Here is a 14,453-nt window from a genome sequence, read left to right as displayed (position 1 = left end):
CATGGCTTCCATCTTGTGAGGGGACCTCTGGCTTAGGATAGAAAGGTGGTGTGGAGGATCACTTCATATATTCCTTGCATCTTTTGGGGCTCTCTGGGACTCTCCATCTCCTAAATGCTAGGAAGTGGAAGGGTCATCAAAGGTTTTATAGGTTGTCAATGTTTGTTGAGTTGGCCTTGCTAAATTGGACAATATGGAGACAGTGTAACATTTAAAATATTTTATTCACATTGTTTACAAACTGTATCCACCTGGAAAACACATGAATCTAAAAAATAGACTATTTTACAGTCATTCACATTTTTTAAAAACAAGTTACTTTTGACGTGAAACTCTAAGATGGAGGCCCTCAGCCTGTATTGTCGTTCAGTGCCTCGTCACATGAGGCTTCCTGCTCTGGGGAAGGAGTTCTAGGCGCAGTCCACCCAGCTGGAGGTCACTAATGGCTCACCTACCGGTGACTGATGAGAAAATGTCAGTGCATACTTTAACTTGTGAACATTCACTGGTGTATATCCAACATCGCTAATTTTGTCAAGGAAATATGCATTTTAGAGCTTGCGTACTCATCGGGTGGGAAGACAAAACGAGAGGCTCATAATTTAATTGGCCATTACAGAGCCATCAAGACATTCCCAGTTCTATAAAGGTGTAACGTCTTGCCCACAGACAGAATCAATGAATTACGATTTTATTGTGTTGAGAACTTGAATCATAAAACAGAGGTGATTTGGAAATTGATGTAAGCGTCTGTCGACTCTTTGCACATCTGATGCCTCCCACCTAGGAGAAGAGGGGGAATACACTCAGCAAGAATTAAGAATGTGCCTAATTTTGTGTTACTCCGGAAGGATGGCCATGGGAGTTTTGCTGAGTGGCTAAAAAGATGTTCTGGTTAAGAAACTCGCTATTAGCCTGTGCTAAGTCCAATTATGTACCAGCTTGACGGCTTAGCTCCTTTACTAATTAAGAAACTTTTCTATGGAATTTGACTTTAACAATTTAAAATCTACAGTATGTTTGTCTTACCCACATCTCACCCTGTCCTACTATATTAACTACAAACTAATCACTTCTTTTTTGCTTTGTGAGCTGCCACAGTTAACTATGTGAAAACTTTTGAGCCTTTGGAATGGGAGCACCGATGAGCCTCTAATGGCAGAATTGGATCCTTTTTCTCTGAGCAGCAGCAATGGCACAGGGCATTGTGGTTCTGCAACTCTTCATTAGGGAAGTGATGTTTGATCCGGGTACCACAAAAGATCATCCCCTCCTCCCCTCGGGTAAAAAAAAAAAAAAAAAGGAATTTCTTAAGGGTTGCTGTCATCACCCCCAAGTAGACAACAACTCTGAATCCAAATGTAAGCTGAGATGTGGAGAAATTTTATCAGCACGTTTGCAGGCTTTTAAAAGAGTGAACTTTCAAGGTCTATTGCAATCTATTGTTTTAAAAGACTGAAATCCATAAAATGAGCTTGATGATGGAGGAGATCATAGCTTGTCTTCCTGCCACCCATGTGCATTTTTTCCAAATTTGTATACTAATCTTCGGTCGACCCGTTCCAGAATTCCTGTTTTATAGTAGTACCTGTGAAAGACGGCAGAAGAGGGACGTGAGGAGGGTTCATACCCTGGGAAAACAACAGCGCATAAACACGTTCCTCTTTCCTCTCAGGTGACAGGCTGGTCTTTCGTTACCCTGGTATTTTCACACCCTCTTATCAACTTACACTTTCGTTACACTGGTATTTTCACACCCTCTTATCAACTTACACTTAAACCTTGAAGAGCGAACCTCACCACATCTGGTTCAAAACCGTGTGTGTGTGTGTGTGTGTGTGTGTGTGTGTGTGTGTGTGTGTGTGTGTGTGTGTGTGTGTGTCTGATAGCCTGGCTTCAGAGTGATCTCCGGGGAACACTGCCAAGAATGGAAAGGACAGCGTGTCAGTTTACAAACCCTAATCCCACCTGTACCTAAGAGCCGAAGTGTTGTCTCATGACACTTTTTATATAACTCTGCCTGAAGGCTCACGGCATTTCATGCTGTTCACTTACCTCAGAGCTCTGCTCAACTTTTCATACGTCATTCTGTCATTTCTCTTCCTTTGTCCCCACATCTTTGCCAGGGCTTCTGATTTAACCACCCGAAAAATACCTTGTTCCCTATCTTCCCATTCCAGAATGCCACAGTTTTCCTCAGGAGATAGAAGCAGGTCTCTCACAAATTCCCATAGGTGAGAGCTCTGGAGGCCTTTAGGGAAGGAAAAAAAGTTAGCTAAAAACTAAAACAGAAAAATTGAAGAGTTGTACAACTTCTCATGAACCCATGAGAAATGCTCCTTCATGGTTATTTCCCAAAGTGATGACCGAGCGTTCTACTTGGAACCATACCTAGCTGTGAAATGTCCTCTTCTACTAAAGTAATTACAACACACACACAGAGACATCCTATTTACATCGACCAGCAACACTGGCTCACGAACTTTCCCTGCTCGATGGAACTACCAACTAATTCTACGGAATTAATGAAATGACAGTCGAATGACGTTTCCATTCTTCTTTCTGAAAAGCAGTGTGGTTGTACTGAGATCCCATAGCTACAACTGTCTGGCTGGACTAATCCTGCCATTATGTTTTGCATGAAAAACTGGTATTTCTCTTGTTCCATTGTATCATAGTTAAGACTTGCTCTGGAGCCTGGCTGGCTGGGTTTGGGTCCTGAATTCACCTCTTCTAGCTCTGTAACCAAATCTCTCTAGTTATCTTCTCTCTAAAATGGGTTAGTAAGTGATAAATGGAATATTTATAAATGGAATGGAATATTTACAAATGGAATATTTCCTGCCATATCAATACACAAAGGATGGCACAGTCATCAATGATTGCAACCCTCCAACGTGAGCCGGTGAGCCCTGAGGCGACTCAGGGCTGAAAAGGATCCCTGCCATCTAGCAGCCATCAGACTGCAGCCACTCCCTAAGGCGAGCCCTGAGGAAACTCAGGATGTGAAAATACAGGATACTGGCCCCGGATAGCTGAGGTGCATATCAAAGGAATGATTTCACTGAGCCCAGACTCTTGCATCTTCCCATACCTAGAAAAGCGCTGAATTCTTTAAGTTGAGACATTTGGTTGTCTTTAATTAACAATAATCTTTATGACAGACTCTAGGTCCATCCACCTCACTACAAATAACTCAATTTCGTTTCTCTTTATGGCTAATATTCCATTGTATATATGTACCACATCTTCTTTATCCACTCATCTGTCGATGGACACTTAGGTTGCTTCCATGTCCTGGCTATTGTAAATAGAGCTGCAATGAACATTGTGGTACATGACTCTTTTTGAATTATGGTTTTCTCAGGGGATATGCCCAGTAATAAAGCAGAAACTAACACACCATTGTAAAGCAATTATACTCCAATGAAGATGTTAGAAAAACAAAAAAGAAAAATCAATAATCTTCTGACGTTCCCATCACCTGCTCTTTGCTGCAAAACTCCTGTATCTCCTGGCTCCTCCCCTCGCCTCTTTGGGACAGTTTCTCAGAGTTACCTGAACCGCTGTCTCCTGGGCTGCAGTCCTCATTTTGCCCCCCAAAAACTTAACTTGCAACTCCCATGTTGTGCATTTTTTTAAGTCAACATAAGAGTACCTACCTCATAACACAGGTTAGAGGATTATGATTTAATACATGTTAAATGGCTAGAACCAAGCCCAGCAGGCTCGACCCTGTCCTGGGTAGATCTTAGTTCTGGGAAAGCTAACAGAATTGCCAACTCATGTGGTTTCTTTAGTATCATCCCTGAGTACTTCAGTGAGAAGGATTCACGGTAGACCAGGAGAAACAAACACTTATTCAGAAATTTAACGTGGTTAGAACATTACTTTAATTCTCCTGATACCATTTCCAAGGCAAAAGAAAGAAATTGGATTTTGATAACACTTATAACGGTAATCATCAATTTCTCTGCTATGTTCTTTGGGAAATAACGGGACTCACTCAAACACGGAGTCTCAAAGCTCATTAAAGTAGATTACTTTGTCTCATGAATGGTTTTAAGAAATTACCAATGACAGATGGCATCTCTTACACTTACTTGTTCGACTATGACTGTGACAGTCTTGACTTTTGATGCCACTTGTTTTCAAGCAACTGGAGACAGCGTCTGCAACAGAGTGATTTACAGCTGTAGGAAGGAAGCTGGAGGCCGCGTTCCGACCTCAAATCACACCAAATGGGCAACTATTAATTGAACACCTTTGTGGTAGGAGACAGCGTGCTGGGCTCTTTGGGAATAATTAGTAGGTTTAAGGAGCGTTTGTATTCAACACTGGGGCCCTACTGTGTGCCAAGTTCCGGGCTCTGAGCTGGAGATAGAAAGTGAACAACACAGACTTGGTCCCTGCTCACCTGGAGGTTAAGGACTATTGGCCAAGGAAAACACAAATCGCCATTGAGTTAAGTGTTATGAAGGAAGGAGGCCTTAGATAGAGAACGAGGCGGAGGAAAGCACCTGCTGTAGATGGGGTGGCCAGGGCGAGTCTCCTGGACGGGAGACACTCACGCTGATGTCAGGAGGTGGGAGGATGTCCCAGAGGGAAAGAGCAGCATGTGCAAAGCCCAGGGTGGCGACCAGGCTTGGCGTGGGGTGCCCAGGCGTGGCGGTAGGGGCCCCGGGCTGCCGGCAGGTACGTGGGCACATGGTAAGGATGTGGGATTTTTTTTTTTTTTTTTTTTTGGTGGTACGCGGGCCTCTCACTGCTGTGGCCTCTCCCGTTGCGGAGCACAGGCTCCGGACGCGCAGGCTCAGCGACCATGGCTCACGGGCCCAGCCGCTCCGCGGCATGTGGGATCTTCCCGGACTGGGGCACGAACCCGCGTCTCCTGCATCGGCAGGCGGACTCTCAACCACTGCGCCACCAGGGAAGCCCAGAACGTGGGATTTTATTCAAAGAGTAAAGCAAAGACTTAGGACTTTAACAAGGTCTACTTTTAAAGAAGATCCCTCTGGCTAGTGTGTGGAGAACAGACTAGAAGGGACACAGGTAAAAGCAAAGAGAGTAGAGCTTATGAAGAGCAGAAAACAAGGTGTGCCCTCAAGGCCGAGTTAAACTAGAAATCACACTGTAAGTCTGAGACACTCACGTTGCTGCAAAGTGTATATGATTAAAAAGTAAAAGGGGTACCAGCACCCCTCCCTGCCCCCACATCACTTGCTCAGCCCACTCCAGCCACACTGGCCTCCCGGCTCCTTCTGAAACTCACGGGCACATCCCGCCTTGGGGCACTTGCTCCCTTTGCCCTCAGTGCTCTTCCCTTGGATGTCCAGGGGCTCACGCCCTCATCTCCATCTTTGCTCAAAGTCACCTTCTCAGTGAGGCCTTCTCTGACTGCCTGAGCTGGAATTGCACACGCTCACCCTACTCAACACTCCATGTGCTAGTTTTATTTTTTGCTGTCATATTCATCACCATGGAACATATTATATATTTATTTATTTTGCTCACTGGCTGACTTTTCCTACTAGAGGGCAGGGATTTGTGTTCCCACCTGTATCCCCCAGCACCTAGCACAGTGCTGGGCATATAGTAGGTGCTCAGTAAGTATTGTGGAGCGGCCACCATGCTGCACTCTACTCACCTTCCCTGCTGTAGGGACATGATGCTATAAATACTGAATGACAGAATAAGTATGCTGTCCATGGAGGGAATGGTGTCCTGTGTACCACATCACTGCCCAGGAGGGGCCTGTCTCAGTGCCAGTGGGTCTTGTCACTCCCTGGTGTGACATCCTGCAGTGGTACCCTGTGGTCTCCCGCGCAGAGGCTGCCACGTTAGTCAGGCCCTTCACACATGGACCTCCACCCAGTTCTCCAGGCTTATCCCTTGCTGCTCCCCAACATCGTCCCTCCTTTGGGACAGATGGTCGCAATGGGGCTTGACTTTCTCCTGCTTCCTTTGCACATGCTTCCCGCTCCCCACTTCCACCCAGCTGAACCCACTCTCACAAAACCTCATCAGGAAGTCTTCTCGGAACTCACCCTCTGGGTTAGAGCCCTCTCTGTCCCATAGCACCTGCGTGTTCCTCAGTGTTCCAGCATTGGTCCCTTTCTACCTCTACCGTAGAGGTCCATCTCGTCCGTTGTTCATGTGTAATGACAGCTGATATTAAAGGAGCGCTTACTAAGTGCCAAGTGCTTGTAAGGGCTTCACATACAGTATCTCATTTAATACCTGCCACGACCCTGTGTGGTATAATCGCTATTTCCATTTATTGAGGAGCAACTGAAGCCCACAGAGTTTATGAATTTCATCCAGAGAGGTGGAGCCAGGACTTGAACCCAGAGCAGTTCCGTTTCAAAGCAGATGTTCACAATTTCTGCTTCAGCATGTCTTTCATGGCAGGTGTTCAATAGATACTTAAAGAATAGTTATTAAAGTTTGTTGAGTGTTTGCTACTACCAGGTGCACACCCAATCTCGCCCACCCTTATGATGCACGTTTCTTACTCTCCTACTTTACGTATAAGAAAACCGAGGTGTCGAGTGGCTGGCGTCTCCCTGGAGGTCCTTCACTCACGGGCTCGCGAGTGCTGAGACACAGCGTACTCTCTGCAGCAGGCATGGGACAGACATCACGAAACAGGTCCCAGGCTCTCCTCTCAGGGGACTTGCACCCAAGTGGGAAGGAATGTCCAGTGAACAAACATGGCCTATTTCAGTTGGTGATAAATGCCATGGAGAGGGATGTAGCGGGGTGGGAGAATAGAGGTCATGGTGAAGGGGCTGAGTGATCTTGCAATTGTAATAAGAGTGAACAGACAAAGCTCTCGGACAAGAAGATGCCTGAGCAGAACGGAGCGAGCCCTGGCGATGTCTGGGGAGCACGATCCAGGTCATGTGCCTGCCCGACGTTGGAGCTGAGATCGCACGTGAACAGTCCGGCATCAGGGCCCCCAGCCCTAATAACTGCCGCGCATCATTCTCTGGAACAAACAATGACACGAATGCGTGACTTCAACTCTCGGGGTCCCTTCGGCCTCTCCTCCACCCTTTCCTACATTACAGCCTGGAATTGTATTGATGTGGGAAAACGGGCCCATGCATACGGGCCAAGCCACAGTGAATGCTCAGGTGAGATCAGCTGACAGTGGGGTTGCCGCCAGGTAGAGAGAGGTGAATGCAGGTGAGCAGGTGAGCAGGGCTGACGGTCGGTTGATCAAGACCGAGGAAGGGTTCTGCCCTCCTATCTGATCCAATGTCACGCTCTGCGGCATCACCTGCAGAGAAGACCTGGCCACTGTTTCAATTTAATCTTTTAAGAAGAGAGACAACAAATGGAGTCATCAAGACAAACACAGGCGAATTATTAACTGGTGACTAGACAACAAGCTTTCTCTGACATGCCAAAGTGGCAAGACGTGGAAGAGTCGCCCTGTTAATTCTGATGCTTTCTCCGCATGCTTTGGATGGAAGAGATCTGGCTTGATGAGATGAACACAGGATGGGTCAGCACGAGGCAGGGCTGTGGGGATGGTGGGAGTTTCCCCTTGTGGGTCTTGCCAGAGATAAATAACCCTGTTTTATCTGTTCCTACTCCTCAGTGGTGGCTTTGAGGGTAGTCACGGCTCGGCTCGGCTGGAGGCCTTGCTTGGCGGGTGGTGGGGTGAGGGTGTTAGTGGGGGCACAGGGGCTGAAGCCATCAGTGCGTGGCCACATTGAGGCAGCTTCCCAGATCCAAACGTCCCCAAGGTCAGTCTGAGGTGGTGGCAGCAGCAGTACCCTGAGCCCCGCCCCAAACTTCTCTCTGGAGTTCCACGGTGCTCTGGGGGGCAGCTCCCTGTCTCACAACGATCTTCATCTTCAATGTGCCCCTGCAGCTGTGCCTGCCACAGGGCGAGTGGGGACACGGCCCGGGCTCTCTGCTGTCTGTGGGGTTTGGAGAGGTTTGGCTGCCTTGAAACTGGAGACTGTTAAAATGTGGCCAAAGGATATGTTCTCAGTCGTTGATTGAAATCCTGGTCCGCTGTCCTCCAGAAGCTGGGTGGAGGCTGGCGTGGCAGTTTCTCAATCGAGCTCATCACACGCACGTCCCCATGATGCTAGCAGTCCAGCCATACAGCCTGCACCCGTGCCAGGAGCCGGAGATGCCCAGCAGCAAAGCCAGCCCGTAGGCTTTGTCCTCTGGTGCTTCTGCGGTGGAGGTGGGGAGGGTGTGGAGAGGAGACATCAAGTGCAGAGGGGCTGGGGTACTTCACTTGGGCCAGTTCTGACAGTTTCCTAGCTTGTCGGGCCTGGGCCCCTTCAGCAGGTACTAAGTTGAAAATCTCCTGTTCTCTGAACCATTGTGGAGCTGGGCCCAGACCCAGAGGAGTCCTGAGTCTTAGGTCTCAACTGAGTGGACAGCAGGGTCTGGGAGCGTGCATGCATGTGTGCGTGCACCTGTGGGCACGTGGTGAAGGACACAGGATATAAGAGCATAGACTTTGAGAAGATGAGTTGGAATCTCTGCTCGGCATGGACTTATAACTTGTAACTTTTGAGTTACAGCACCTCCAGTTTCCTCAGATACAAATGGGGACAACATTACGATCTAGCAAAGTTATCGTGAGGATTAAATAAGTTAATGTAGGTAGAATATTTGGCCTGTCACCGCGCTGGGCACATCACAAACACTAACAGTAGCTATGAATCTTATAGCGATTTAAGATGAATGGGAACACTGCTTGAAGCCCCAGGAGGCTACTTTGTCCTAGTGGGCCAGGCCCGGGAGCCAGGACCTTGGCGTGGGTCTCAGTAACTAAGAGCAATCGTCACCATCATCATCTTTAAAAAATGAAAGCTCCAAAGTTCCCTTTCTTAAACCTTCTCCATCTGCAGAAGTGAAACCGTGAGTGTTAATTTTCAGAATCAACAAGGCCATCTGAGATCCTCCATTACCTTTCAATTATAAACGTGACCTGCTTAGTGAGCTCAGATTCTCTGTAGACATTATCAACCCCAAGGCCTCTAATGGTTAGTAATTATGATTATTATTGCTAAAGGCACCAGTATTTGGAGCATCTACACTGCTGGCACAGGCCAGGCGCTTTGTATGTACTGTTACCTGAACACCTCACAACCCAGCGGGTGTCTCACCATTTTATAGACAAGGAAACTGAGCCTGGGGGAGGTTAAGGAAGCCACAGACTTGCTCTGTCCACCGTGTTTCTCCTGCCATCTTCTAGCCTTTACTGTTTCAGGTCATCAGACGTTGAGTGTGGTCCCACAAGAGCATCATTCAAGCCCACGTGCCCAACAATAGCCTCAACACGGCCTCGGGCACTTTGACCTCAGTTACTTACAGTCCTTGATGGTGGCCTTGGTCTCTTCAGGGTCATTAAAAAAGGAGTAACCTGGAAGAGGAAAAGAAATCCGCAAACCATGGCATACAATCCTGCTTTCCCCAGCCAGGCCACGAGGGAAGGTACTGGGGAGAAGGGGAGCCACTGTGCCCTTTGCAGGGTACTTTTATTTCAGAAGGAACCTTGGAGACCACCTGGCCTTTACAGGGCCACCCTGAAGCCACCCCTGAGAGATGTAATCTCGTTTTTTTTTTTTTTTTTTTTTGGCTGCCCTGCGAGGCGTGTGGGATCTTAGTTCCCTGATCAGGGACCGAACCAGGCCCCGGCAGTGAAAGCACCGGGTCCTAACTACTGGACCACCGAGGAATTCCTCGATCTCCTTGTTTTTAAAGGCCACCTGGAGAGAGCCCTGGGCCACGCATCCCAGCAGCTTCTAGGCTTTTCTGAGTGGGCACTGGGAGTGAGTTCTGGCTTGGGATCAGGAGGCCTGGGTTCTGAGCTGGGCCGAATCACTGACCCCCATGTAGACTTGCCCAGTCACCCTGTCTCCGGGCTCGTGTTCCTTACTGGCAACATGTGACAGAAACACCCCTGCCCTCCCTGTTGGCTCTCGGAGTCTATGATCTGGGATGTGATCTCTAATCCCTTGGGGATTTGAACGCCTGTTACATGCAGGTCAAAGAGAAAAATGGACATGGGAGGCTGCAAGAAATGCAGAACCCGACATGAGGATTTAAAGGAGTCTGGAGACGGTCGGGGCCTTGGTGGTCTCTGAAGAGTGGGGCGAATCAAGAGTTTCAGATCACATTTTCATGTAGCAGCACAGGCCAAACGACATCTGCTTTCTAACTTGGTGTCCAATGTGAGGACTAGTTTCCATTTACTGAGAAGACAGGAACAGAGCAGAGTTGGGACTTGATTCCTAGGGCCGCTGGTTCTAGGAATGATTGGCTCTGGTCAGCCACGCACTCTCTTCCCTCCTCCCGAGAACAGGAGCGGGTGACGGGGGATCTTCCTCTCCTGTGCTGGGGGAGCCTGCCCTCTGCCCTGCACCTCTCCGGCCGACTTCGCCTTCCAGCGACCAGGGTCTTCATGCTTCAGGGCCCTTCAATCCTACTGCAACACCTGCTGAGCCAGACAGCACGCTGGGCCTAGAGCCCCCTTTAACTCCTCTCCCTGCTAAAACTTGTTCTGTGTCATTTTCTTCCAGAGCCCTCATCTATGGGGTAATATAAGGCCTGAACTGGGTAATAACTAGTTAACATACAATTTATTGTCCAAACAGGGACACTTTTGAGAATGAAAGACAGGATAATGTTGAAGACACCGTGTCCTGGGCAAATTGGGACACTGGAAACTTTGGTCACAATACATGTATTTCAATCACTGTATACATTCTGGCCTGAGGAACATTAAAGGAGGAATTTGAGGACAGAGCACGTTGATGGAGTAGATCATCTTACTGATCAACAGGATAACTGCCCTGGCCCATAGAGTCCCTGAAAGTCCACCATTGGAGGTAGCTTTGTGACTCCAGGGATTCCTTAGAATAAGAAGAGGCAACTTGTGGCCTGCTTAAAAAAACAGTTGGATTTTAGCTTATTTGTTCTGCACAGACTTTGAGGTAATGGGACCAGGGATAGGTATTTTTTGATGTAACAGTTGCCAGGAATGGAAGTGCCCGAGGTGGGAGATTCCAGCACAGGGACTGCTGGGCCTGAAGACCAAACGTGATTGACTTGACGTTCTGCCGAGGCTGGCGGTACCAGGCTGAATCTTTTCTCAGGATGGAATACTCATCTCTGTGGCCCTGGGGTTCTCGTGCAAGGCTGTCCCCTTGGGATGGTTCTGAATGGAGCCCCCAGTTCCTCCCTGAGCCTCTGTGATTTGCTCAGACTTGCCTCCTTTCAGGGAAGGCCTGCTGAGTGGAGGCCACTGCTCCTGGCAGGTCACTGTCACTGGCGATAATCAAGCAGAGACTGGATAACAGTGGACAGCAGGTCTGTTTGTCCCTTCCTCACCCCAGGGCGCTATGGCTCCCAGGGCAGAAACCAAGCAGTGCCTGAGAGCCCCCATCCTTAGCTTTCCTGCTTTCAGGCACCCATGATAGGGGAGATCAAGGGGAGGGCAAAGAATCATAGAGCTGGAAGGTACTCTGTGAGTTTCCGCCCAAATAGGAATCCCTGCCACGGCACCGCCATCAAGCAGGGGGCTATTAGATTGCTTGCTTATCTCCAGTGACGGGGAGCTTCCTACCTTAGTTATCTTTTGAAGCCGCCTTTTAATTAATTAATTAATTAAAGATTTTTTTTGATGGGGACCATTTTTTTAAAAGCTTTTATTGAATTTGTTACAATAGTGCCTCTGTTTTATGTTTCAGTTTTTTGGCTGCGAGGCACGTGGGATCCTAGCTCCCCAACCAGGGATCGAACCCATACCCCCTGCATTGGAAGGCGAAGTTTTAACCACTGGACCACTAGGCAAGTCCCCTGAAGCTGCCTTTTTAAAAGAAGGTGCTAACTTTTAGAAAGGTCTTTCTTAAAATTGAGCTGAGATGTGTTTATTTTTTAAAATTTCTGCCTCTTGGTTATATTCATGATGACAAAAACAGTTGCCATTCATTGTATTTGCATCCGTATTTGCTGTGCTAGATGATGTTTCACTGAATCCTGTCAAGAAGCCCGGGGAGGTGTGTACCATAACCCCACCAGAGAGGCGAGACAGTGGAGATTCAGAGAGGTTAAGCCATTTGCCAGAGGTCCTGCGGCTCCGAAGTGTGAGAGCCAGGGTTGGAGCAAAGGTCTTTCTGATCTCACAGTCCTTGCTTTGTACTGACTTTCCATGAATCAGCCCTGTTGACCTTGGAGAAGTCACTTAACAATTCAGGACCTCAGTTCCTTTCTCTGTGATATGGGATACAGAATAGTATGTTCTCAAAAAATGCTTCCGGGGCTTCCCTGGTGGCGCAGTGGTTGAGAGTCCGCCTGCCGATGCGGGGGACACGGGTTCGTGCCCCGGTCCGGGAAGATCCCACATGCCGCGGAGCGGCTGGGCCCGTGAGCCATGGCCGCTAAGCCTGCGCGTCCGGAGCCTGTGCTCCGCAACGGGAGAGGCCACAACAGTGAGAGGCCCGCGTACCGCAAAAAAACAAAACCAAAACAAAACAAAACAAAAAATGCTTCCGGGTTTAAAAAACCTGTCCAGCAACATTCTACTCTTGCAGGGCATGTTGCTGTTAAATAATGCTACTGGGGCCACCTTGCGGCCATTCGATCCTTGACCACTAGGAATGTGATAAAAGGAAATGGCAATTAGTCGGACTCCTCTGGAAACAGGGAAGGGAAAGGGTCTAGTTAATTTTCTTCTTCTGCTTAACAAAATGTCAAGCAGAAGCCTCCTCTTTTTGTCCACCCTTTATGGTTAACAATCTTTATGAACATAATAGTTTGTTGTATCAGCCTGTTTCCTGGGCGGTCCTTGAACGTGTTTTAGTTTTCTTTTTCTTTCTTTCTTCTTCTTTTTTTAAAAAACTGTACTCAGCTTGCTTCCTTGTAACTCACCCCGTTTTACCTCCAATCTCTGATTCTAGCATGCTAGAGCTTCTGGGTACGGAAAGGTCTGGTTAGCAGGGGATTTGGTTTAACAGAGAGTTGCAGCTAATAAAATTTCGCCATGTGAGTCCTATGGTAGGGAAGGACCTCCGAGGTCATTTGGTCCCAACACCGGGTCCCTGTCCTCAAAGCCCAGCCCTCTGGGCACTGACCTTGTGAGCGCATGCTCTGGAGGATGAAGTACAGGTACTCCCCGCAGACACCAGCTGCCTCGATGAACTCCTCCTGTGTCATACTGCACAGCTGCAGGCCGCTGACGTTGAAGTGGCAGAAGGAGATGCAGTTGGCATCCAGCTTATACTGGTCGCAGCAGAACTGGAGCCATTCCCAGACGTGGCGCTTCGTCCAGTACTCAGGGTGGACAGACGGCCAGTAGGAGTCACAGGCTGTACCAGGAAGAGACAAGTGAGGGATGACAGCCAGGAGAGGATTAGAAGTCCCTCAAAGGAGGCTCTAGTTTTACTAACATCCTCATCCTCTGTCCAATGAGTTGAAGGGGACTCCAGCCCTGGGTTGTTCTGCTGGGGTCCTGGTCACCTTCTGTCCTGAAGCGAAAACCAGAGGGGACTGGATCCTACGAGTGGCCTTACTGGCAGAAGAGGGAATGACGGGGCGAGACACCTGGTCCTGGCTAGGGAGCTCCTTGAAAGGGGGAAACTAGGGGAGAAGGAAAGAAAAAGTCCCTTCAGGTATTTGGTTTCAGACAACAGGACATCAAGAGCATAGCCTTTAGAGCCTGACAGGTCTGGGTTCAAATCCTGGTTCTGCTGCTTTCAACTTGGACAAGATCCATAGACATTTAAGCCTCAGTTTCCTCATCTGTAAAATGGGGATAATATGCTCCACTCACAGGGCTGTTCTGGAGTTTGTGGTTAACACCTATAAACTATATGGTGCATAGAAAGTTATCAATCAATTCAATACTTATTATTGGATTGGCCAAAAAGTTCATTCGGGTTTTTCCACACCATCTTACAGAAAAACCTCAACGAAATTTTTGGTCAACCAAAACAAATGCCTGTGGTGTGTGCCAGGCACCATCCAAGGCTGAGCTGATTCCCTCTGCTGTTATGAAAAGCTGACCAGCACTGGCTATAGATTTGTGTGCTGCCCCTGGCCATCTTGTGCTGAGGGCCTTGGGCTGCTGAAATGTTGCCCAAGCATCTGGCAGACCTTGGATGACCAGAGCACGCTCCTCCAGGGGAAGGGGGAGGTGGAAGCGTTGGTTGTATTGTTGTTCTTGTATTTTTGGTGCTGTTTTGAGGAATTTCTATCCAGAGGGCAGATTCCCTTCACTCCTTCAGTGAAGGCCCCAGACAGAGGTGTGTGCCATCCTGTCTGGGAGGCTGAGAGGAGGCTGTGCCTAACCCAGGGGCAGAGATGGGTGCTCAACAGACTGTCCCAATGCCAGGAGAAACCAAAAGGGTGGCAGATCTGCTATGGAAGATGTGAGGTACCAGGTCCTTGGTCAGGTACTTTGACATAAACAATTC

The 14,453-nt window shown here is 48.3% G+C and overlaps 1 protein-coding gene across 2 annotated transcripts in view; it reads right to left on the bottom strand.

The window, feature by feature from the left end:
• Window positions 1-205: 205 nt before the first annotated feature.
• The window catches only part of ELF5 (E74 like ETS transcription factor 5), a 30,220-nt gene continuing 15,972 nt past the window's right edge, over window positions 206-14,453 (bottom strand). For both annotated transcript variants that reach the window (XM_060159428.1, XM_060159427.1), the window contains exons 3-7: window positions 13,113-13,346; window positions 9,350-9,400; window positions 4,104-4,172; window positions 2,056-2,251; window positions 206-1,588 (exon numbers count right to left, since the gene is read on the bottom strand). In XM_060159428.1, coding sequence (XP_060015411.1) covers window positions 1,492-1,588; window positions 2,056-2,251; window positions 4,104-4,172; window positions 9,350-9,400; window positions 13,113-13,346 — 647 coding nt within the window. In that variant the 3' untranslated portion in view covers window positions 206-1,491. The remainder of the gene's footprint in view (window positions 1,589-2,055; window positions 2,252-4,103; window positions 4,173-9,349; window positions 9,401-13,112; window positions 13,347-14,453) is intronic.

This window comes from Lagenorhynchus albirostris, chromosome 9 (assembly GCF_949774975.1).
Source record: "Lagenorhynchus albirostris chromosome 9, mLagAlb1.1, whole genome shotgun sequence".
NCBI lineage: Eukaryota > Metazoa > Chordata > Mammalia > Artiodactyla > Delphinidae > Lagenorhynchus > Lagenorhynchus albirostris.
This window is presented reverse-complemented; position numbering and strand designations above follow the sequence as displayed.